The sequence below is a fragment of the Wolffia australiana genome, chromosome 1 (genome assembly GCF_029677425.1).
Source record: "Wolffia australiana isolate 7733 chromosome 1, ASM2967742v1".
NCBI classification, from domain to species: Eukaryota; Viridiplantae; Streptophyta; class Magnoliopsida; order Alismatales; family Araceae; genus Wolffia; species Wolffia australiana.
In genome coordinates this window covers 20918216-20945320 of record NC_135835.1, presented here as the reverse complement: position 1 = coordinate 20945320, position 27105 = coordinate 20918216, and the positions used below count along the sequence as shown (strand labels likewise).

At 42.0% G+C, this 27105-nt stretch overlaps 1 protein-coding gene across 2 annotated transcripts; it reads left to right on the top strand.

The window, feature by feature from the left end:
* The first annotated feature begins 4348 nt into the window (after positions 1-4348).
* On the top strand, positions 4349-9594 carry LOC144710556 (Galactose oxidase/kelch repeat superfamily protein). 2 transcript variants are annotated; one of them, XM_078584374.1, is made up of 16 exons: positions 4349-4839; positions 4911-4989; positions 5067-5225; positions 5327-5404; positions 6004-6108; positions 6244-6310; positions 6416-6477; positions 6640-6779; positions 6880-7006; positions 7096-7210; positions 7327-7415; positions 7497-7580; positions 7649-7966; positions 8474-8911; positions 8991-9050; positions 9394-9594. In XM_078584374.1, the coding sequence occupies exons 1-16, from the start codon at positions 4802-4804 to the stop codon at positions 9475-9477; spliced, it is 2043 nt and encodes a 680-aa protein (XP_078440500.1). In that variant the 5' UTR covers positions 4349-4801; the 3' UTR covers positions 9478-9594. The 2 variants fall into 2 exon arrangements, with proteins under 2 accessions (XP_078440500.1, XP_078440496.1); XM_078584370.1 differs by having other exon boundaries at positions 4911-4992.
* The last annotated feature ends 17511 nt before the right edge of the window (positions 9595-27105 follow it).

Here is a 27105-nt window from a genome sequence, read left to right as displayed (position 1 = left end):
CTACGATGCAATAATTGAGCGTCCTACGTGTTGTACGTGTAGGCTCCGACTTGAGGGAGGCGCCAAACTCCGAGCTTGGACGGGGTCGCTGAGTGACGGTGACGGTGGCCTCTCAAACCTCCTCGGATCGATAAAGGCAGCTACGGCCGAATGGAATCAATCCGTAGGGCTCACATGTAACGGGCGGTCTCGTCTGTACCGATAAGACACTCACTTGCCTTCATAGTTTTCTCTCGCTTTTTCTCTCACATATCTAGCCCAAGCGCGTGGAGACACTTTGAAAATATACTATAAGGAATAACGTAATGAGCGGTAGGAGAACGACATACCTCGTCGGCGCCACTTGTTGTGCAGATTCTTCGTAAATGGCGATAGGTGCAATTGCGGCAGAGTAAAGTGGAGTGCGGCATGGAGTAGCACGATATAACTTGACATCGCGCAAGAACGCGGCACTATGGCAAGGATATGGTGTCAGAGGCAAGGGCAGAAGTGCAGCATGGCTCGGCATGCACGACGACCGAAATTCCTAAGTGGCGGTATCCGACTGGTGGGGGGAGGCGGAGATTTTGGGCAACTCAACCCTAATCCCGTGCAAGCTGTAATGGATAAACTGCAGCTGAATTTTTCCCCCATGGCGACCTTGTCGGGTGTGGGTCAGTAAGGCTCCACAAAGCCCAGGATGGGCACCGGCGGGCCAAGGAATTGACATGGACTATTGTGGTCAGCGGTCAGTCGGCAACGACATGCAAAGGCGCAAGGGAGAGTTGCAATCAGGCGACTGACATCAAGCATCACTGAGTGGCATCCTAGGGATGTGGGTTGACCGAGTGACTTGCAGGACATTGCTCGTCCTGATGCAATGACGAGGGGGAACGGACGAATCCGCAGTTCGACAAGTTCACGACCGCCTGGGGCCAGGCGTCAATAACTCCCCGCTGAGGCAATAGATGCCTACAGAAAAAAAATGTTTCCGACGCGGGAGGCGCCAACAAGGACCTCGGGGCACCATTTAGAGGCGAGGAAGACCTTGGCGGGGTTCCAACTCCTCTCACGTGATTTGCCGATCAACAATGTGGTGAGACGCCGCGAGAAGGCGGTCAGCGACAATCTACGACGAACCCGTAATTTAACGACGCGGCCTTCTCTAGCGGTGGCGGGGAGACTGGCGATCTCCTTCCCCTTCCGTGGCAAGTTTCCTTCTCCAACACTTACTTTCTCATTTCCTCTCTTTCATCTCTTGCTTTTTTTCATGGTGAGACCTGAAAATGGCGTGTAACTGCAACAAGATTATTCCAGATCTAAGCAAGACGTGGGGTCATCATGGCCTTATATAGGGCCATGATGGGCCCCTTACAATGGGTCCAACAAGGGGAGTCCAATAAGAGACCCCCCTTTACAGCACAAATGAATAAAATAGGAAATTACATGACGTGATAAGTAAAACAATACAGACGGCTACGAAAACAAGATGATGCAGATGTGTCACTAACATGACGATACGACAAACACGATGATATGGATGGCAAAAATCAAAACACGATAAATGAGCGTAATTCACCTGGGCTGTCGGGGCCGGGTGTCTTCGTTGGCGCCTAGGTGTGCCGGTCGGCTGGACGCGACGATGGGCAATCGACGACGGTGACGATGGCTCAGATGACGGGTTCCATGAGTGAGTTGATACACACTCCTTTGAATCTTCTAGAGCCCGAGTTGTAGCTTGGCACCCCACGTGTTGGAGACTCGACCTATCTATAGGGTTAACTCGATCCAACATTAATTAATCTAAATGTTGTTCTAGTTATTTAATTTGGAAGGCCAATAAAGGTTATTGGACCGATGGAGTCATTAACTAGACTGATAGATGGGTCTAGAGGGCCACACGCAAATGGTCTTTTGGACTTAGGAAGATGTTCTTAAGTTTTGGGGGTTTTTATGAAAAATACCCACTTAGTATAAATAGGGGAAGGCCCTGAATGAAATTCATCCAGGCCAGAATTGTTCAGGGGTCTTCCTCTTCTTCTCCCTTCTCCCCGCACACCCTCTCCATACCTGATGTGATCAGAACAATGTAACGATGACGATGGAGGTAGAATGGGGCTTGTCAAGGAGGAGATTCGACGTGGCGAGGATCACGTGGATACATCTAGAGGCTGCACACGTGAGCAGCTCGACTCGACTCACTCTAGGATCCAAGAAATCACGGATGCGATCGTGCAAAGGTACATCGTTTTAATTGTTTAATGATGTTGTTCGATTCATGCATGTATTCCATTGTGAATCGTTTCCATTTGTTCATCTAGATCTAGGCCTCTAGAACCCAACATATCAGATCATGAATCCAAAGCAATGGACAACGTGAAAAAAACTCTAGAAAATATGTCATAATCTAAGAAGATCAGTTTGGACTATACGCGATTAAGAGTGTGACACAGTGCCGACGGATGATAGCACCACAACCACAACCAGCCCTTCTAATTGGGGCTGGTTATTGTAGAAGGAAGATCTTCAACGTAATCCATTCAAAATCACAGATTCTTCACGTATTCATATGGCATTGCAAGAATGTGGCGTTAAACACAACAAGAATGTGACACAATTAGATAGCAGTGAGATTTTTTTCCTCAACAATTACTTGTGGGAAGAGGAAGAGATCTGCAGGCCGAGGAAGAGTTAAAGAGCTGAGAAACAGAGAGAGGGAGAGATGCGACGACCGCGGAGAGGGGGAGAGATGCTTCGAAATGGAGAGAAGGGACATACGAACATAGGGAGAGGGACGAGATATGGAGAGGGGGAGAGAGTGTCCGATTGAAGAGGGGGCAAGAAGACATCAAACATACGAAGAGGGGGAGAGCGTATACCGATGGAGGGGGTGGGGGAGAGTGACGAGAGATGCGGGGTGGTTGGGGGGGGGGGGTGGGGGGGGTGTGGGGGTGGAGGAAGAGCGCTGACGGGTTCGTGAGAGTGTGGGGGGGGTGGAGGGGGTGGGGGTTCAAAGATGTTCGTTTTCCGTCACCAGGACGTCCGTTCCGTTCCGTTTACTTCAATAGACGAATGACGGAATCCTACAGATGACAGAACGATGACGAATGAAGAAAATGACGAAAAATTTTGCTCCTGACGGATATCGGAACATAATTCCGTTCTGATACGTTCCGTCCGTTCAAAATCGTTGTTCGTTTCCGTCCTCTGGCTCTATTAAACAACAATGATCTTGATATATTTGGCACAATATAAAAATGAATTAAATTTCATAAAATATAATGTTTAATTCTAAAATTAACTTATTGATGAATATGCCATAATTTTTTTTAAATGAATGCATAAAAGTCTCACAAAAATAAAAACTTTAAAAAATTATCAGGGCTTAAAAAATAAAAAAATCACAGGATCCTTTGTCAGAAATCATGTTTTTAGAAATCAAATAAACTTATATCAGAATGATATTTAAATAAGTTTTAACCATGATAACATCATAATATGATATATTTTATTGATATTTATGTAATATACATGAGTTTAAAGGTTATTTGAATGTTATCGTATTACCCCCCTCCAAGTTAAATCATTGCTAGCCATTAACAATGTTTTGCTAATTCTTTTTGAGTCGCCCCTTCATCCATGAGACCGAGGATATTTTTCATGAAGAGTTAGAAACACCAATCAAAACTAAGGGTGAAAACTTCCTCGATTATTTGGTTTATCAGAAAGACAAGTAAATGCTAATCTTCTATCCACCGACGGTTTTTTTCTTTGTTAAACTTTTTAAGGATAAGAGAACCACCCCTTTTGCTTTGGGCAAAGCTAGTGAAGTGAGATAGAAAGATGTAATTCTCTCTAGATGCAAAACTAAGGCCTCTCACTCTACTCTACGTGCGGTGGAGCTTGCTGTAGCAGACGAAACTGTAGGCAGTAGGTAGGACAGTATAGAACAGTACAGAAGCTAGAACTGGAATCATACTAAAAATTACTCTACTCTAATGATATCTTTAATGGAGATTAATCTGCTTAAGCACTCAGGTAGGCCTACTATTCTCAGTGGGGTCTCCCTACATGGCTTTAAATCTTCATTATTTAGCACTTGGGACGAATGCAGATATCAGATTCTGCATCTTTCTCTTCAAATCTTGGTGTGAGGATTTCCCCCCCCCCCCCCCCCCCCCGTCGCGTCAAATCTTCATGATTTAACCTGATCGAGAAGCAGACGAGATCATCTCCGATCCGTTCTCCGTTCAGACCATCGGTCCCCACGCGACTAGCAGTTCACCGCAATTTCCTTGTAATCTACCGATTTCTTACCGCAGGTCAAGAATTGGATTGTCTTCTAGCGTGGGGCATTGATTCTTTCTCTGACCCATTTGTTGAAATCTTCAAATACTGGCCTTCCGCCGCTTCCACGCCCCAATCCTGCTTCTCTGAATTTCTATCGCTTTCAGTTTTAGATTTAGGCGTTTCTCTCGCAAACCCCCTTTGGGAAAGAGGGAAATAGGGTTTGGAATTGAGTACTGTAGTAGAATTAATGCGCTCGTCGGGGTCTGCGGTTTGTTTGCTGCGCTGCAGGCCGTAATGAGTAATGACCGTGGAGTCCAGAAGGGGACTTTTGGGCGTGGAATGAACAGTTTCTTCTCGTTGCTGGGTCTGAGGTTTACTGCCCAAAAAAGCTCTCTTTCGAGCTTCCCCTTCTTTCTTCTCTGCTCTAGAAGTTGTTGAAGGATAAAGGGTACTCTTCCTTTCGGCCTCTCAGACTCAGAACTTGCCATCTGTCTGGATTTCTGGTCCTACAGGCAAAGTGGCGAAGGAGAAGATGTTTGGGTTCTCTCGAAGACGGATAAAACTCGGGAGGTAAGCGATTTTTGTTCTTCTTCTTTTCGTTGTTGTTCATGGGTTACGACAAGTTTTCAGTGATTTTTCAGGTTGAAAGTTCATCTCGGGGATCCATTGCAGCATACGAAAAGCCCTCTGAGGCCGCCGAAGCGATACGTTCATCAATCCGTGGTAGTTTCGTCAGCCTTGCCAGAACGCCAGTACGAGGTGATTGCCGGCGTTGATCTTTGATGGGTTGTTTGCAGAAGGAAGATGAAGGGTCAGGATCTGTTCTCGTCGGCAGTGGGAGTTCTGATGAGGTTGGCTTCCATGGCTCTTCTGCTGGGTTTGATTCGGCTTCGGCGAGCTCCGAGAATTGGATGGTGGTTTCTACTTCTGGAGAAAGCCCCGTTCCTCGATTCGGAGTATGTGGTTTTTCGATGTGTCTGGTTACAACCCTCGATTGTTCTTTGTGAGAAAAGTTTCGATTAAAATTTTAATTAATTTATTCGGGTTTGCTTCGTAGCACGCAGCCGCTGTCGTGGGGAGCAAAATGGTGGTTGTAGGCGGCGATTCTGGCCGTGGGCTTTTGGATGACACGCAGGTATGCTAGTAACATAAACATTATTTTACTGATATAACCCGTTATCCAGATTCTAAACTTGGAGAAGCTAACAATAGATAGACATGCGTAGCTAGATAGATATATAGACTAATAGATTTATGTGTAAATTTATATATATGATAGAAAGTTATATCTTGAGAGACATCTTCCTGGGTTTTGAGTTTTTTTCTCATAAAATGTGCTATCTGATGACTGAGCCTGGATAAGCTATTGTTGATAAATGGATTGATAGCAAATCAAATATGTAGAAGTGCATATATAGATATATAAACATAAATCGATGAGCATATATAAACAGGTAGATAGGCAGAGGTAGACATGCATACATATAGAAATATTTGGAGTGACATCTTCCCTGATTTTGTTTCAGTGTCCGATATTGAGGTAGGAGAAGCAAACGATAAATAAATGGATAAAGGCGGACGATTGATTGATTGGTTGATATGTAGATTGGTGGATGCATGAATTGGTAGATAGATAGATGCATGCATAAATAGATAGACAAGTTGGTAGATAGGTTGATAGAGAGAGAGAGACATCTTGGCTGAGTTTGATTTTACTTATGAACGGTTGTCCAGATACTAAGCTTGGAGAAGCTAACGTGGGGATCTGCTACCCCGAGGGTTTACTTTTCTCCTACCAGTCTGCCACTGAAAATTCCTGCGTGCAAAGGGCATTCCCTGGTAATCTTGACGAGAATTCCTTTTCTGCCGTGCCACTTTTCCACGTTTCGTTTGAAGCTGATACTATTTGTCGAAGGAAATTCATAGTATTATCAGTTTATACAGTATTTTGGTAATTCTTTCTTTGTTTCCCAGGTGACATGGGGGAAAAAGGTGCTTTTGATAGGTGGAAAGAGCGATCCCGCCAGTGATAGGATTTCAGGTTTTTATTCCTCAATTATTTAATGACATTTTTCGTGTATTATTTTACTAATTTGTAGTTTTATTGACCAATGTCTCTGCCCTATTGCATTTTTGAATCGGGCAGTATGGTCATTTGACATGGAAACGGAGTGCTGGTCTCATGTAGAGGCGAAGGGTGACATTCCGGTACGAAGCTTCCGTTGTGAAATTTTCATTTAACTTTTGAATTATAGAATTTCAGGCTCAATGTTGTGCTATTTTCATTTACCATTTTTTTCCAAGCACTCTTTGTCCTTGAGTGCTTGTATGGCAGTACTCAAATGTAGATCATTGTGACTTGTTTTCCAGGTTGCCCGTAGTGGGCATTCGGTCACCAGAGCAGGGCCTGTCTTGATACTGTTCGGAGGGGAAAAGGGAAAAGGAAAGAAGTTAAATGATCTTCATATGCTTGATTTGAAGTCAATGATGTGGCTTCCACTTCACTACACGTGAGTTCAAACCTTGCACCTGCTTTCACTTTTTTTACTAGCGATTACTAACGGGTCCTCTTTCTCTCTCTCTCTCTCTCTCCCCCTTACTTTTATTCAGTGGGGCAGGGCCCTCTCCTAGATGCAACCACGTGGCAGCTCTGTATGATGATAGAATTCTTTTTGTTTTTGGAGGGAAGTCCAAGTCAAAGATTTTGAACGACCTTTACTCGCTTGATTTTGAGACGGTATGTGAGATCTGTGGAGTATTTTCTGCCTTCTGGTACTGATAACCGCTCTAATTGGAACTGTTGAATTATTATGTCTTCTACTCCAGATGGTATGGTCGAGGGTTAAGATACGTGGGCATCATCCAACTCCAAGAGCTGGTTGTTGTGGAGCTCTTTGCGGTAATAAATGGTACATAGTTGGCGGTGGAAGCAAGAAAAAAAGTAAGTGCTAAAGAGGCCGTACAATTTATTTAATGTCGCTGCTGCTGTATGTTTTATTCTTCAAATTAAATTAAAAAAGGGTGCCGAACAACCAATTCCGTGTGTTTTTCTCTCAGGATATGCGGAAACCCTAGTATTCGATGTTATAAAGCTTGAAATGTCTGTCAGTGTGACATCGCCTTTTGCATCTATAACCGGAAACAAGGTGTGGCTCCTTTTTATTTTCTTTTCAGGTGAAATAATCCAGGATATTTTATGTTTATTTATGCATTTTTTATCTTATCAGGGGTTTAGTCTAGTCCCTGTGCATCACAAGGATAAGTTTTTTCTCGTTGCTTTTGGAGGCATCAGAAAGGAGTCAACAAATCAGGTTTGTGTTCTGCGTCTATGTTTTCATGATTGCGACATACCCATTATCCGTTTTCAATTGTTTTTCAGGTTGAAATACTGATTGTAGTGAAGGATGAACCCGTCATGAGCTGGGGGACTGGGCAGGATAGTGACTCAATGCAGTTTAAGAGGAGATCCAACGGTAGACTGGGTCTTGGCGTGCATCTTAAGAACGACAATCATGCTGCCCCCGTGTCCAGAAATGGGTTTTCTTCCACTGCCGAGCATCATGGCTCAGGTCGTAGGTCACTCTCAGAGAGCTCCGGCAACAATGGTGTCTCTTTTCGTAAGCAGTTCCATCAGGAGGAGGGCACTCCTGTTCAAAGATTGCATAATACCCATGAAGATGGGTGCAGTGGTTTGCAGGTAAATATAGATGATTGAACCAGGTAGATATGTAACATTCACTTACCCACATACTTATGCATACCCCTAGATATACACAAATATCCACATATGCATACTCATGTATTCCCTTGGGGTTCATAATAGTGCAGTTTATTTTCTTCAAAAAGTTGGGCAGTTTATGGAAATTTCCAAATGGCAGAAAAGTTTCCATATTTCTACCTTTTATTGTTGGAGAGATGACCACATATACTGATACATGTTTGATTCAAGCGGTTACCTACCGTGTTAAATGCTATAGCTGATAACAAGGCCGCTACCTTTCCTCTTTAAGCTGGATGCTGTTCTTCAACAATACGTATATTGATACACATGCACGTACTCATATGGATACAGATACACCCATATGCATATGCATGCTCATACATAAGCTTCCTTTCAAAAAACAAATACCTATTCATAAGCTTAGCACATTTTCATTTTTTTTTTCGGTCTGCTTCTTACGTTTGCATTGACACGCTGGAGCAGAAAACAAGACTGCAAGAACCTAACGAAGTAGTTGTCGTGACAACTGACTCGGATGATTCCAATGATTCCAAGCATGAAAATGGGAGTCCAGCAGAGGGAGACGGAGTCTTTGACTCATCCAATGTCCGATTGCTCCAGGAGGCAAAAGTTACCTCCTTAATGCGGAAAAATTCTGCATTGGCAGGTCAGCTGGCCTCTGCTCATGCGGCGCGGGAGGCGGCAGAGAAGAGCCTGGCAGCCATGGCAAAGGCCAAGCAAGAAGCAGAGGCCAAACTGACCGAGACGGTGAAAGAGGTGGAGGTGCTGAAAGAGAAGATGGTCGGCCTAGAGCTGGCACAGGAAGAATCCAACAGCCTTTCCAACGCCGTTCATTCCAATAACGTGAGGCTGGAGCATGATGTGGCATTCCTTAATGCAATCCTTGATGATACGCAGAAGGTGAGCTGAAGTCAACTCCTTAGCAATGGTCAGAATTCTGCTCAAAGATTTGATCTTTACTGACTGCACTTGTTTCTAGGAGCTGCATTCTACCAGAGGAGTGTTGGCGGCAGAGAGGGCAAGGGCTTTTCAGCTCCAGGTAAAAACTTCGAGGGTCACTAAAATAGTTTTATCTTTTCACCCGCCTTCCAAAAAATGAAACGTAGGTTAGGTATTGTATTTCCCTTGTCGTTTGATTTTTCTGAAAGGTAACTACCTCAGTTTCATTGATGAAATTCATGTAGAATTTTGGAAAAAGACTTACTATTTCCTCTTTAGAGTATAAATGAGGAAAAAGACTGGCTATCTTAATAGAATAACTCTATTGCAGAAGTTGATTACTAATTTTCTCTCATAAGATGATATAAATTAGCAGCCTTTTGCTGGGCACCGGTATTTTTGTTCTTGGAGATATGACAACCTGATATTCTTTATTTTTCCAGGTGGAAGTCTTCCACTTGAAGCAACGCCTGCAAGGCATGGATGTCAACAGAACGCCCACTCCAAGGAAACCCTACCACTCCTAGTCATTTCCCACCCTTGTACAGCAGAAATTGCAGCCTCCATCATTATGAAGAAATTATCAGTTCTTATCATCATCTTTAAGAAGCACTGTGTCTATCATCAGAGTATATTCTTGGTAATCTCTTGCTCTCACTAGATTGATCACAGGAATGTCATAAGCGTCATAACTCAATGAGCCGAGATATTAAAATGTTAATCTAAGTGGCTCACATTTTATTTGAAGATGTCTGGTCGCTGTGTAAGGGCTGCGTTCCTGCATGAGAGCCTTGATTAATGAGCTAGTTTTATTAAATTAAACAAAAAGATAAATTGAGCCCAGGATTTTATCTCTTGCCATCATTCTGATTAGTACGTTGGCCAATGACCCACATGAGAATTTTGATATAGTGTTATTGTTTAACTTATAAAATCTAACTGGGTTGAAAAAAATTGCTCCAACCCAGGGTCAGCACAGTGGGCCTGAATATTCAAACCAGACCTCCCCAACCTCCCCAACATCTCACTGACTCGAGTCGAGACCAACTCTGGACATGAAAAATCCAGTGAATAATTAGGGTTCTTTCTAATGAGGAACAACCAGATAGTATTTATGTTTGAGGTAGAGATGGTTGTTCTGTTCTGTTGGTTTGAAACGAACAAAAAATTCACACAAAATAACCGCACAGCGCCTCGTTCTTTGTTCTGTTCTTTTTTGTGCAAAAACGAACAAAATTCGCACATTCAAACAAAATTAGAACAAAATTCGCACAAAGCAAACAATTGAACCACACACAGGTGTGTGCGATGATCCGTTCGAATTTGATATTGTTCTGTTCAGGAAACCGAACAGAATGAACAATTCGCACAAAAGGAACGGAACAACCATGTCTAGTTTGAGGTATAGAGAGAAATATCACACAAATTTAATCTGTTAAATTCCCTAGCTCATCCCTTAGGAGGAATCCCTCTTTTCCTAATCACATCAGAAATTACATTTGTATGAAGGCTATATAGGGAACATACATAGTGCTTGCATGAAATTACTGATTTGAATGCTTTTTATCCATGTAATAACACTGTTTGAAATAAAAATATGCATGTTCTTCGGGATTTCATCTTGATTGTATTTATCCATATACTTCTCCCCTTATTATTTATCTGTTTATTCTATATCCCTTCTTGTCTTTTTTATGTTTGACATAATTTATTATCATTCATTTGTCTATTACTCTATGTTCAAAATAAAATATATTCAATTCCGTTAGATAAAAATCTCATAGATGTGTTTTGGAATTTTGGCGAACTTTTTCTCTCAAGCTACACACTAGCTGGGGTTATTTTCTCACCAAGTCTTCAACCATTTCCTTGGCCCACTCAAATGTATTAGGTTTTGTTTCTTTAAATTCCTCTCTTGATCATCCTCTCCCTAGACTGTGTAACATTTTATCTTTCAATGCATTATCAATAGAGTGAGAGGGAATAAAAAAAGTAATAAACTAGATGGATAATTATTCGTCATTATTATACAGAGAACCATTGAATTTGATGGCGATCATGATTACTCAGTTCATGGTCTGAATCAAACAGATTTCTCATCTAATGTTGAGACTGTCACTCTAGTGTTCAGTTCATACAAATCTTTTCCCACAAAATCTAAGGTGATGATGGACCACTCATTGAAAATTGGACCAAATAATTATCTGTGCGATCTCTATAATTGGGAAGTAGACCAAAATTTCTTCAAGAAGAATAAACATGCGAGAAGCACACCTTCTCGAGATGTGAAGAAGTTTCCTCCTAGGCACAACTCCCTGGCTTTGAACAATGCAAACAAGTCTTCAAATTCCATTATAAATAAGTGTCATTCTTTTTATCAAAGTAGGTACGTTTAAAACTTGGCTCACTGTATGATAAATAATATGCACAAACACCTAGACTCTTCTATTCATGACTTGGCATAAGACAGTGGACTCATTACTTCCATAAGTCAACATTACTAATATATTTTTGAATATCTTTAGTGCTTCACACCCATATTCGATCATGGTCCCTAAACTCCTCAAATCCTCCTTCAACCAAAGCCTTTGTAAATTTATCAGCTACTTGATCATGAGTCAAACTGTGTTGCATGTGAATCACTCCACTATTGACTTCTTCTCTGATATAGTGATGCTTGATCACAATATGCTTTGTCATTCCATGAAGAATTGTATTCTTGGTGATAATAAAAAATACCATACTAATTTCAATAGTAATCTGATATATGTCACATGTTTAATACACTAAAATGATCATAAATGCAATTCTTTTAAGCTTAAAATTATTTAGTATACTTTTATTTTTATAATGATATTCTGACTGTCCTTATTTTAAAGTACTTTTATGTAATTTTATGACATCTAATTCATAAATAAAATAATGTTATAAGTCAGAATATAGATGGATTTATTTAAATATTTTTAAGGGGTCTATTATATTTTTAGAATGATATTATCGTTTTTATGATTTTCTGGTTTTTTTTGGAATTTTATGTCATTAATAATTGTAGAATGAATAAGTTAATGGGCCAATACTTATGGGCCTATTATCCGATTTATTTAAAATCGGATATATAACGGCTAGTCAAATTAGACATTAGAGCTAGTCAAACTAGCCGTTATACACAGACTGTATAAATACCTATGTTATGTTAATGAAAGTTAAAGCTCATTTTTCTCCTTCTTCCTCGTCTATATTCTATTCTTCTCGCCTTCTGCTCGAAGGATTCAGCATTGTTGACATGGTATCAGAGCCAGGTTCATGACGGCTGGATTCTTCAGAGACTTTGTTCGAACGACAAGGTCATCCTCCGGGGAGGACCGTTTATTTTCGTGACTGTTAGTCTTCCAAGAAGATTGTTCGTCTTCCTTCGAGAAGTCCATTTGTCTTCTAGTGGCGGCGGTAATAAAAAACTGTTCGTCTTCCTTCTGGAAGACCGTTTGTCTTCTAGTGGCAGATGTATTAAAGGACTGTTTGTCTTCCTTCGGGAAGACTGTTCATCTTCTAGTGGCAGCGGTATAAGAGGACTATAAGAGGACTGTTCGTCTTTCTTTGGGAGGATTTTTTGTCTTCTCAGACAGCGGCGTATCAAAGCTATGGGAGGACTAGCTCTGGGTCATCTGAAAGGAGGACTGTCTGAGCTGAAGATCATTCCATGGCTATGGGGGAGGACGTAACAAAAATTCCCATAGAGCTCACTACTATGGCTACCTCCACTACAGGGTCGTCATCATCAGAAAATCCAGTTGTGTTTACTGATCGATGGCGTACTCAACTCCTGATTATTGCTAAATGTAATATCTTCAATGGAAAAAAATTACTCATGTGGGAACGTACTATTCAAGCTGCTGTGAAGCCTCGCAAGCTCCTTAAGTATCTTACAGAAAGTGGTCCAAGCGAAGATCATCCACATTATCCAAAGTGGCTAATGGAGAAAGAATTTGTGTTTGCATGGATGTTAGATTCTATTGCATCCGAACAACAAGCCAGATTTTCTACGTATGGGACATCCAAAACTCTATGGGAGGCCATTCATCGAAGTCACCCAAAAAGAAATGATAAAGCAAAGATCATTGATCTGATAGTGCAATCGTATACCCTTAATCAGGGTGATATGGATGTTCCAACTTATTCTAACAAATTAAGAGACATCCATAATGAGCTAGATCAGTGTCGACCTCCTTCTAATGATCTGGTAGCTCGAGCTCATGAAGCTACAAATCGCCTATGTGAATTTTTACAAGGCCTCCAACCCGAGTTTGAAAAGATCAGAAGCCAGTTATATAACAGGGAGGAGGAACCAACCTTCGATGAAGCAGTATCCAAAGTCATGCAAGGAGAAAGCTGTCTGAATTCAGCTCGAGGACACATTGAAAGTACGGCCTACACTATGAAAAATCAAAATCAACAGAAGACTGACTCAAACAAGGTGAATAAAGAGGAAATAATCTGAAACTATTGCAAAAAAAAAGGACACATTAAAGACAAATGCTGGAAGCTCCATGGAAAGCCTCCCCATATGGCAAGAGCACATCTAGCACATCAAGGAGAAAATTCTGGGAATGATCTTCCCTCAGCCCAGGACCTCCAGAAGATGATGGAGGAACTTCAAAATCTAAAGACAATAATCCACACCGGATCCATCTTTGGCTCTACTTCTACTGCCAATACTGGTAAGAAATAATTTTTGATGAATATAGCTTTATTTACTTGATTCAGGGGCATGGACCTAGCAAATGCACGGATCCTTGATTCATGGGCGACTGATCATATGTCTTCAAGGAGAGAATCCTTTATTACATATGAAAAGCTCACTCCTGGGAAACATGTTCAAACTGCTGATGGCACACTATTCTCGGTTGTAGGCATTGGCAATTTGAATATACAACCAATTGGTGAAGTGCAAAATGTTTTGTATGTTCCCAAATTTTTTTTGTGAGTTTAATTTCTGTACAGAAATTAGCTAAGATAAAAGAATATAATGTCTTATTTGATAATATGGATGCCTATTTATGTCATAAGGAACTCGGGTGGAGAATTGGACTAGCTGCGAGAGGGCGATAGGAAAACGCGTTTCTTTCACGCTTCGATCCGCCACAGAGCACAATCGAACTATACGACCCTACTCGAGATGCATGACCAGGACCTTGATCAGCTAGCAGGCGTAGGGGTGGAGTATTATTACTCCCTCCTCTCCTCACAGCCCATTGTTATGAGCGAGGCCATTCTCTCCTCCATCCCCTCCTTGGTGACAGACCAAGAGAATGCACTTTTGCTAGCCCCCCCGACGCGACCGGAGATCAAAGAGATAGTCTTTTCCTTGGGCCGTAACAAAGCCCCAGGACCGGATGGATTCACGGCCGAATTCTATATAGCATGCTGGGATGTTGTCGGCACTGACTGGGTACTAGCTATCAAGGAGGCGTTCCAACGAAAAGTCTTTGCAAGGAGTTGGAAATCCACTTTTTTGGCGCTCATTCCAAAAGTGGATACCCCAACTTCCTTCCGTGACTTTCGTTCGATCAGTCTTTGTAATGTGTGCTATAAAGTCGCATCAAAGATCATTACAAACCGACTTGGATGCTTCCTTGATAGACTTATCTTGCCAGAACAATGTGGCTTTGTCAAGGGTCGACATATCCATGACAGCATCACACTAGTACACGAGCTAGCCCAGTCGATAGACACTCGTATTCCGGGCTCCAATGTGGCTTTGTCAAGGCCTTTGATCGAGTTGAGTGGAAATTCCTCCTCGAAGTGTTACGGCGCTTCGGATTCACAGATGCATTCATCGCACTTGTTGATGCTTGCATTAGGGAGAATCACTTCTCCCTTTTGATGGATGGAAATTCTACTAGCTTTTTCATGGCTACGCGGGGACTCCGGCAGGGTGACCCCATTTCACCTACCCTCTTTATATTGATGGAGGAGGCCTTTAGCCAATCGCTCACACGGGCGATCAATCAAGGCCTCATCCAACCGTACTTCACGAAGAGGGGCTGCCCGATTCTTTCGCACTCCTTATTTGTTGATGATGCCATCTTATTTCTTAATGGATCTAAAAAGTCCATTAAGGAATTTATGAGTGTCCTTACAGTGTACGAGCAAGCATCCGGCCAGCTCGTCAATGCTTCAAAGAGCAGCTTCATTGTTGGCCCCTCCACCACTATGAGGCGCTCGGAGATCATCCGGCATTTCACACAATACTCACGAGGACAGCTTCCGTTTGACTACCTTGGATGCCCTATCTTTCTCGGCCCTACTCGACATCATTACTTTGATGCCGTGCTAGGCAGACTGAGAAAGAAATTGGAGGGATGGAAACTTCGTTTCCTATCCCCAGGAGGGCGCATCCAACTCATCCGGCATGTCCTAATGAGTATCCCACTACATACCTTGGCGGTACATTCCCTGTCTCTTACGGTTCTCCGCTCTGTGGAACGCCTTTGCGCGCGCTTCTTATGGTCTGGCCACCTTGAGGGAGAGAGGCGTCATCATTGGGTTTCTTGGGAGAAAGTGTGTCGGCCGACGGATGAGGGGGGGTCTAGGGATCAAACGCCTCTCGGACGTCCAAGACATGCTTCAAAAGAAACTTGTTTGGCACATGCGAACCACTCACTCCCCATTGGGGACTTTTATTCTAGCCAAATATGGCGAATGGGCCCGGCGCGAGTCTGATATTAAAGGCTCCAAGAGGTGGCGGACGTGGCAGCGTCACTGGCTCGAGATGATTCATGTGACCCGTTGGCAAATCGGGCGAGGAGACATTAGCGCGTGGTATGATATTTGGCACGCCGACGCGCCACTTGCTTCCCATCCTCAGTTTGTACCACACCACGTGCGCCTCACTGTAGCCCAGTTGCTTAGAAGCAACACACCCCACCTCTGGGAGCAGCACGGTCTCCCCTTGGACACCTTCCTCGAGGTCCAGACAATGCCCCTCGACTCTCATTCTGATGATGCTACCTGGACTCTCACACCCCATGGCACCTACACGTGTCGCTCCTCTTGGGAGCATTACCGCGAGAAATTCCCCCCACAGGCCTGGGGTCCGCGCATCTGGCATCCAGCGATTCACACGCGAGTCTCCTTTTTCTTTTGGAGACTCATACACCGAGGCCTCCCGACGGATGATCGCGTGACTCGCATAGGCTATTCCCTTAGTTCACAGTGCCATTGCTGTCCCACCCACCCTCACGTGGAGACGGTTGACCACCTCTTCTTCCACAGTGAGACAGTAGTGGCATGCTGGCGTCTCATTACCGATCGCCTTCGACCTCTTACCCCGTCTAAGTGTTTTGGCAAGTTTATCCTCTCGCCAACTCGCTCTGTACGGAGCCCCTTCCTCCCCATCATCATAGCTTACTTGCTATGGGAGATTTGGAAAGGGCAAAATTCCTCTCGTTTTGCAGGTACACCCATGCGTGCGGCGGACATCATGAGACGAGTTCAGTTGTGGCTTCGGCGGATTTATCCTCTTCTGCCCCCCCGAGTTGGCTGATCAGAGTTCGCGTGTAGGCTCCTCCGCTCCATTGGGATCTCGGTGACCCCCGTTGTGACCCGCATCCAGTATCGAGTTATCCATTGGCGTCCACCGTCCATAGGCTACCTCAAACTAAATGTAGATGGTGCAGCGAAAGGGAACCCGGGGCCTGCCGGAGGCGGAGGCATCCTCCGAGATCACACAGGGAGTTTCCTTTTTGCCTTATCTTCCTTTTATGGTGTACAAACTAATACGGTAGCCGAGGCTATGGCGATACGTGACGGTCTCCTCCTGTGTGAGGAACAGAACCTTCATAATATCGTCGTGGAATCGGACTCACAGCTATTAGTTGATATGTTTCGTACAGGCACATGCTCTCAGTGGCGACTACATCGAGCGTGGAGAGACATCACGAGGTGCCGCTCGCGTATCGCGTGCTTTCATCATCAGCTGAGAGAGGGCAACCAAACAGCTGATGCCCTCGCCAACCATGCGGTACAAGCTTGCACCCCCACTTCACTTTTCTATTCTTGGCAGGAGCTTCCACCCATGGCTCGAGGATGCCATCGGCTCGATCGTCTTGGCCTGCCCTCCCTCCGCACACGCCGCCTCTGCGTGAGGACAGGCCCGCGAGATTGGAGGATTTCCTGGAGCACTGGCGTACGAGGCATGGACCGCGCCTGCCCCGACTAGAGCGTCACTGCGCACTACTTCCAGCACACATGACGACGGCAAAGACCCACCCCCACTAGAGCGCCGCCAAGCGCTACAACGACCTCGTGCAGCCTCCCTAGAGAGACGCCGACGTACACTCTTCCCCGAGCGTCAGTGAGGTACCACCTATGTATCTTTTCTTTTCCCTAACTATGGGCATGGACGAGTGGGATCCGCGTGTAATTGGGATATATATACTCGATCCACGCCCACAAACATTGAAAAACACTACACTTTATAAATAAAATCTCCCTGGGTGGCATCCAGGGCACGGCTGATCGGACTACGGGCACAACCCTAGGGTTGGCTGTACCCAGCACCGTGATTTTTGCTTAAAAAAAAAAAGAAAAAAAAAGCTAAGGTCCAACAAGGACTCTACTATCTGCCCTAGCAAAACCCTGGATCCTTCGGAGGAGATAGAACCAAGGTGGTAGCCATAGCCGCATCATCAAAGGAGTCACTCATGGAGATCCATCAAAGAATGGGTCATCCATCTTTTCATCTTCTCAAACACATGTACCCCCATTTGTTTAAAAACATTTGATGGCGCGGTACCGTCCGACACCACAGGACCATCGCTCAAGGAGTCGGCATCGTCATCGAGCCTGCCACCGACGCGCGCCCAGCCTGCGCGACAAGCCAAAGCGACGATGCGCACGCCCGGGTTCAAATATCCCGGGTGACGGCGCCATCTTCGACCCTGTGACCGCTTTCATCTCCCGCTTTTATTTCCCACTTTCATAGCTTTCTGTTCTTCGTACCTGCGTTGTAGCGAGGGGAAGTTCCCGTATGAGGATATCTTCCCCTCCCGCTAATGGGCCCTAGCCCTTAGCCATTTCCCTTTATTTTGTTTTCTTTCAAGGGGCCTATCCACCTATTCCACTTTAAAAGGAAGGGGTGGGTGCCCTCCTTACACACTCTTGAATTTCAATGAAAAAGCTATAACGTTAGAAGTTGAAGAGTCCCCCGCTGAGGAAGAAGGAAGAAGGAGGGGGAATAAGGAAGAGGAGAAGGAAGAGAGGGGAGAAGAGAGAGGGACGCCACCGCCGCCACCGCTCTCCGCCACGAGCGCCGCTCTGCCGCCGCTTCCACCGCCCTCACTTTCGCCGCTCAGTGCCATCGCTCCAGCCCCCGTGCGTCGCCGACCATCAACCAGTGCGCCGTCCGCGCCACCGATTGCAGCGCTGCCGTCCGCACATTCGGACGCGCTGCCGAACGCGCGTTGCCCCCTACCACCCATGCGCCGCGGTTGTGCGGCCCCGCGCCTGCTACCCGCCTCGTGCTCGTCACCCCGACGCGACTGCGCGCTCTGGCCGTGCCCGCTCCCCGCCTCGCGCGTGTCACCTCGGCGCGACTGTGCGCTCCGCCCGCGCCCGTCAGCTGCTGCACCGCGCTCTTGCGGGTGACGCAACCCGTGCGCCCGCGCACCGCTGCCCGCAGACCCGAGCGCGTCACCACCCATGTGCCGTGCGTGCGCCGTTGCTTGTGTGCCGAGCTCAAGGGTGTCCACGTGATGAGCAGCCTCTCTGCACCGCGTACCCGCGTGTGCCCGGGCGTCGCGCTCCTGCACCCCGCTGCTGTGCCACCAACGCCACCATACCGTCCGCGTCGCCCGCGCCATCGAGCTGTCGCTGCCTCTATCTACCTCCGTGGTACCACTGATATAGCTATCGCCGGACGCGACGAAGGTACCCCTTGCCTGCCCTTTTCGTCTCTTACATTTTCCAGTATACTTTCGAATTGCCTCCACCGCGCTCGGGTTAGACATAGGTGAGAGGGACAGGTTGAGAAAATGATGAAGTATAACTCGAGAGTCTTTCCTGTATGGTACGAGTCGGGTTCGCCCGTCGCGTGTGAGCATCTTGGCGGGAAATTCCCGTTCGGCCACATAGTCGCCCTCGACCCTCTCGAACGAGGCTCGAGAAGTCTGGACTACCCGTCCCTAGGGGACCCCGTTGGATCCCGGGAACGACATGCCCCGCGAGTCGGCACTTGCATGTACTACAGTTAGTACTGTTGCATTTCCGTCATTTATCATATCTGTTCATCGTCATTATCGGACGACACTTCCCGTCGTTGTCCGATAGAGATCCTTATTCGATACCAAGCCATTACCCTTGGTGACGACCGGACGGCGTCCTGACGACGTCCAACATCAACATTTATGTGGAAAATTTGATATGTGAAGCGTGTCAGTTAGGAAAGTTTAAAAGAACTACCTATCCTCCCAGTAACAACTATACAACTAAACCTTTCCAAATAATCCATTGCGATGTTTGGGGACCTTCTCCACAACAAGATATACTAGGAAAATCAATATTTCCTAGTATGTGTAGATGATTATAGCAGATATAGCTGGGTGTTTCTTCAGAAACACAAACATGAAGTAACCAAGAATATAAAAGGTTTGTGTGCATTGAAAAAGACAGTTTGGAGATCCAGTACAAGGACTTAGAACAGATAATGCCAAAGATTTCCTGAACAATGAATTTCTAGAATTTATTACAACTGAAGGAATAAGACATGAAACCTCATGTCCTTATACTCCACAACAAAATGGAGTGACTGAAAGGAAAGTAGGAGATATAGTGGACAAGGGAAAAACTCTTCTAATTCATGGAAACGTCCCTGCAAACTTTTGGGTTTTGTTGTAATGACTACTACCACCTGATAAATCGACTACCTTCAAGGATTTTAGATTTTGAGAGTCCCCTAGAAATAGTGGAAACTTATTATCCAAATGCGAGGTTGAAGACTGGACTACCTGTCAGAATATTTGGATGTGTTGGATATGTGTACAACCATGCACATAAACAGATCAAGTTATCTACAAAAGGATTGAAATGTGTTTATATTGGATATTCTATTACTCAAAAGGGATACAAATTATATCATCCAATTACCCGCAAGTACATAGTATCCAAGGATGTGGTGTTTGATGAGAAATTTTTTTATTACAAGCCTCAAGGTACCGAGACCCATAGAGACATAACTCAGTGACTAGCAAGTGAAACAACAACAACACCAAGTATGGATGCTAACCAAGAGCCATATGAGGAACTTAGATTACCTGAAAATAGAACTGATATCATACCTTTTGAGTCAAGTGAGGTTGAACCCCATATCAACTGAGGAACATCAAATGCAGATTCATATCAACCAAGTTAGGTTGAACCCCATATCAACTGAGGAACAACAAATGCAGATTCATATCAACCAAGTGAAATTGAGAAGGGACAATCGGAAGAATTACATCAAGTAACCCCATATCCAAAATACTATCAGAGCAAGAAAAAAGAGAGATTACTAGGACCTACGATTTTGGATGAAGGGGGAGTACATTCTAATGCAGGGGGAGAAGTAGATGAAAACGAAGAAATAGAACATAATAATGAAGGGACAGAGCGGCCAATTGCCCTAAAGAAGGGAAAACGAGCATGTACCATATCCAATGATAAACTACTTAAACTATAAGCAAGTTTCACCTGGACACAAAGTATTTCTCACCAAAATACAAGACATTCCAATACCGAAGTCTCCACAGGAAGCTATGAAGAACACCAGACGGAAGGAAGCAATAGATGATGAAATGAGGGCCCTATTACAGAATAACACCTGGGAGATAGTTGATCGGCCCACGGATAAAAAATCAGTAGGCTGCAGATGGGTGTACACGATAAAGTGAAAATCCGATGGTACTTTAGACAGATATTAAGGCACGTCTTGTAGCCAGAGGATACACTCAAACAGACGGAATTGACTACCAGGAAACTTTTGCACCAGTTGCAAAGATTAATACTATCAGGATCGTTATCTCTCTAGCAGTCAACTTGTATTGGCCACTGAATCAGTATGACATTAAAAATGTGTTCCTTAATGGAGACCTGAAGGAAGAAATTTACATGGATATTCCCCCTGGATATGAAGACAAACTAAATCAGTAAGGTATGCTGATTTCGCAAGGCTTTATATGGTCTAAAACAGTCTCTGGAGCATGGTTTGGAAAATTTTCCCAAGCTATGAAAGGGCTTGGTTACAACCAAAGTAATAGGGAACATACTATGTTTTTTAAACATCAAACTGAAAGAATGATAACAATCTTGTTAGTGTATGTGGATGATATCATCATCACCAGAAACGATTATAGAGAAATTAAGACCCTTGAAGATCATTTAGATAAGAATTTTAGAGTTAAACAACTAGGGCCCCTAAAATATTTTTTAGGTATAGAATTTACAAGATCAAGTGAAGGGATACTAATGACACAACAAAAATATATTCTAGACCTCTTAAATGAAACAAGACATATGAATTGTCATGTAAGTGAAACTCCAGTTGAAGTCAGCCACAAGTTAACTATCAATGAGAACGAACCTAGGGTAGAAATTAGCTCATATCAAAGCATTGTTGGAAAATTACTCTATCTCTCACATACACGACCTGACATATGTTATGCGGTAAATGTGCTTAATCAGTTTATGCATTATCCAAGAAACTCACTTTCAGGCTGCTAACAGAATTCTCAAGTACTTGAAAGGAACACCAGGACTTGGAATCTCCTGTAGAAGGACAGGTAAGTTAGATCTTGTTCTGTATACTGATTCTGACTTTGCTGGTTCTCGTCTGGATTATAGGTCAATTACTGGATACTTCACATTCCTTGGGGGAAACTTGGTGACATGGAGAAGCAAAAAGAAAAGCGTTGTATCAAAGTCGAGCACTGAAGCAGAATTCAGAGTGATGTCAAAAGGGATCAATGAAGCAATGTGGATAAAAAATTTACTGGACGACTTAAGGATTGTGTATTCAAGGCCAATTCTCATCTGCTGTGACAACAAGTCTGCCATCATCATTGCCCACAATCCAATTGATCATGATAGGACGAAACACATGAACATTGACAGATTCTACATACAAGACCATTCGGAGCAAGGAATCCTAAAGACTGAACATGTCACCTCTAAGGAGCAATGTGCAGATATCTTCACCAAGGGCTTACCGATCAAGAACATGCACTACCTGGTGTCCAAGCTTGGAATGACTAGTATACATTCCCGCGCTTGAATGTATAAGTTAATTGGCCAATACTTATGGGCCTATTATCTGATTTATTTAAAATTGGATATATAACGACTAGTCAAACTAGCCGTTATAGCTAGTCAAACTAGCTGTTATAAATAGACTTTATAAATACCTATGTTATGTTAATGAAAGTTAAAGCTCATTTTTCTCCTTCTTCCTCGTCTATATTCTATTCTTCTCACCTTCTGCTCTAAGGATTCAGCATTGTTGACAATAATTAATGGATTTATTTAATTCACAAATAAAATAATTCATAAGTCAGAATTCATATATTACTGAATATATTTAAATAATTGCAGTATATTTTAATGGATTTTATGCAGCTCTGCTAGATGTCACAATCTGATTTTTTAGGATTACGGCAAACAAATGCCATCAGAAAATCATTAGCTGTGGCCAATGACTGCATACTGTATTGCAATATATATATTATTATTATTTACACGATAAAATGTGTAGCCAATAGAAAAAAATATTGGACTGATTTTGGAAAAAATATTGAGTAATGTGCGTGGCAGCACATCGTATAACTTTTTAACGATGAGGAAATGCATCAAAAGAAATAAAATTCCTTCTGCAGCTTTATCTTTTTAGGTAAAAGTGGCTGAATGTGATTAAATGCATAACTTAAATGCATAGTTCCATGCCAATGATTGCTGATTTTTTTGGCAAAATCAAGGACATATGTCAGTACATAAGTGATGTTAATCATGGATTTTAATGATGAATAATTGGGAAATATAAGGATTCTGGTCCATGATGGTGATCATCGAAAATAATCGAGGAAGGGAAGAGAGAATAAATGAAAATTCTACAGAAAATCAATTTCAAATGATGACTAACAATCTAGAAGGAGATTTGGACTCAAATTCTTGAGAAAATCAACTACCATATATATATCTTCTATAGATAGAGCTCCCATAATTATTAAGAAAATACCCTTGGAGTTTTTCTTAATTATAATTAGTAGAGTGATTTTCTAATTAAAAATATCTGGCATTATCTCTGGCACAATCTTCCAAGGTAAAACCACTTTTCTCCACTCACTTCATACATACCGCAATCCCTGTTACCTAGGGCTACCAAAATGCCAGTTAATATAACTTAATTTGAATTAATTATTCTAATTTCATTATAAAAATCCCAAATTATTTTACATAGGTTGGATAAATAAAAAAATAGGAGTAATATTTTCTCACCTTTCTAGAATTATTTTATAGTTAATTTTCATTAGTTTAATTTTATAAAATTATTTTTACTTCCTAAAAAATATAAAAAACCTAAAATATAAATTATCTAAAAATTAATTTTTTATGTACTTGCTCCTCGGAATTTGACCCTCTTACCCACTCAATGCTTGTAAGGAAAATTAAAAAAATATTGTTGTATAAATAAAAAACCTTAAAAAACATATTTAAACTTATTTTCTGTTTGATCACTCGGCGTACCAATGGTTGACCCGTTATCACACAACAACATAAAACTTTTTTCTTCATCAGCACCAAGATCTTTCAAAATCCTCTAGAGCCATATATCCTGTTGAATTTCACTTTCTACAACCACATACTCAGATTTTGAAGAAGATAGGCAGTCAAACATTTTTTACTTCTTTGATCTCCATTAAATTTTTTTTCTACCCCATATGAAAAACATATCCACTTGTGTTTTTGATCTCTGACACGCCCAATCACTACATACATAACCATTCAACTGAAGATTAGATGACTTTTCCTAGAATAACCCATGCTATTTGGTTATATTCATTCAACTGAAGATTAGATGACTGCCTATATTTCATAATTCTTTTCTCTGTTCTAAAATAATTAGAAGGATAACTCAGAAATATGAACACCATAATCATAGATATCATAATATTTAGTCTTGTATTTTCAAATAAATTAATATTCTGACCATACTTCTATATAATTGCTCATTCACTAAAGTCATATAGCCACTTAAATACGCCTTTTATTTGGTTCTTATTAAAAGTGCACAACTTGCATGATATCATATTAAAAGTTTTCAACATTTTTTTGCATACCTTCCTTTAGAAATAAATATTTCATTTTCATCTTGACATACTTGCAGACCAAGAAAAGGATGAAGCAAAGCAAGATTGGTCATCTCAAATTCAGACGTGATGAAGCTCGAATTCTTGAATAAGATAATAAGAAGATCCCATATAAACCATATCATCAACATAAATGCTCAAATAATTACATCACATTTGCTCATCTTGCTTTATAATGAAATTTTTTTTCACTTCTCTAAAAATTATAATTTATCAGAAAAGATGTAGTCTTCCATACTATGATTTTGGTGCTTGTTTCAAACCATATAGATATTTTTTTTAACTTGTATTCTTTATCTTCTTTTTTTTTAATCTCAAATCCTTCAGGTTGCATGCATAAAATCTCTTTAAAAAATCAACAAAGTATATTTGACATCAAAATGTTATCCCTTCCATGTCTTTCGAGTTTCAATTGAGAAAAATATCCTATTTAAAATCTTGCAACATGTTAAAAGGCCTCAGAATAATCAGTTCCTTAATTTAATGCATAGCCTTTGGCTAATGACACTGACTTACACTTATGTGCACTTCCATCCACTGCATGATTGCTCTTTTATATCGATTTTAATCCAATTGGCATGATTGACCATGATAGGTCCATATACTCCCATGAGAGATTTTTCTTAATATTACATATTGATTCATCTCTTGCCATTTTCTGCTCCTACTTTGTCTACCCTTGTTCTTCTTGACATTTAGGAGTTTCACTCCAATCCTAGGACCTTCCTCCATAAAAGGTTATAAAATATGAAATCCTTGTTTTTAGTGTTGTACCAAAAAAAGTACTTTGATCAAATTTTTTTAAATGCATCAAAATAGTCTTAAATGACCAAAAATTGATTTCTTCTCATATTATGCTTCATAAGGTGTCATACTACTTACTGGTTTTGCAGAAGAAATATTGTGAATTTGAGCTGCAATTGCTCCAACTTAACACTCAATGGCATTATTATTTTTATGCATCATGCCCCTATTTGCTTCAAAAAGATTCCTGATCCTCTGAGAAACTCCATTATATTGAGTCTTCCACAGAGTAAACTGCCTCTGAATCTCAACATTTCTTTAATACTCATGAAATAATTTTGAAAGAAATTCTCCTATGTTTTGTGATAACATCATATTAAGTCAATAAGAAGTGCTTTTATGCTTTATTTTTTCCACTTATTTTAGGTTTTCAATTTAGTTACACACCATTTATTGATTTCTTAGACTAACCCCTCATGACTCCTTAGAGTCAAGTGTGATTTTCTCACATCTTTTTGGAGTTTTGTTTTGAAATACAAGACTCAGGTGAATTAAACAGTGAATCTTGGATGTAAATGGGAGCACAAGATAAGTGTAATCCACATCCTCAAACATATCATGAAATCTAAGCCATGAACAAAACCATAAAAAGATGCCCAATACACAAGAAGTTCATTCTTCAGTTCCATTTATGCCTTTTTTAAGAACGGGGTCAAACAGAGGTAGGAATTATTGAACAAACCCACAATTTGAATCTGAAAGGCTCATTTTAAAAAGAAACAAAGGAAATGATGTATATCCAAGATGGGATTCAAGTAATCCTAGCCCTTCAAACTCTAGAATTCAGTCCGAAGGCTGGAGAGTTAAGGCACTTCCATTTAAACTTATCTCCCCTCTCTTTGTATCCCATCATGGAGTTTCGCTCCCAACTTATTGTTGGTGGTTTAGTGATAAAGTTAAATTTATGGTTAGATGTCATTTTTTATTTGATCTTAATGAATTAAATTTATAATCCAACACACACTTAATAATTCTAGCAAGTGACAGGTTGTCTCCAAAGAAATGGATCTTTGGGATTTAACTATCTCTAGATAGTGATCTAGGTAGGATGAGAAGGAATATGTGTAAGGTAAGAGGTAGTTATGCGATGGAAACTGTGAGATGAGAGGGAAGGTACAAAGTATTTAAGGAAAAAGCAACCAACAATAGATGAAGAAGTAGGGAGGATGACGTGAATAGAGTGAATGGAAATGAGGGAATAAGATAGGCAAAGACAAAAGGGGAAGATGGTGGATGTAGGAGATGACTGTGAAGGGAGATGGAGGATGATAATGTGTTGGGGTTTATGACTCAAATAGAGGAGAGAACAAGGGACGAGATCATGACAACGTAGAGGATGTGTGATTGAGACGATGGATTATGGTGGAAGTGATGAGGAAGGTGATATGAATCTAATTATTGTATGTGATGGAGGAAGACAATACAAGGCAAGAAAATAACCTTATATTCCTACATTCTGTTAGAATCAGGGCTACTTCCTTGTGCAAATCAGCCTTTTCACTTCTTTGTTGACCTTCTCCATGCACTCAAGACACCAAAAAAAGCTTGATGGAACTTCAAAACCTCACGCTCTTTCAATTGGCCTCTATAGGAGGAAGTGAGCTCAAAAAAGTTTTTTACAAAGATTGAATATTAAAGTTATAAATCCAAACCATACATATGGATAGAAGACAGAAACGCAAAGCTACCCTCAAAATTTCACCTCAATCAGCCTTTTGATAGTCAGATATCAAGCCCTAAAGTTGGAGACTTCTTGGTTTTTGATTTAATTCATTTATTTCTCTCTCCTTATCCTTGTCACCACCGCCACATCATTTTTAAGATTTTATCTCTAGTTTGGCATTAAATGTGATGATTGGCCATGATTGTTCTGCTTCATCCTCGATTGATCGATTGCATCCTGCCACGTCTCTTTGCATGCAAAGACAAAAAAGAAGGAATAATGGCATATCATTATTA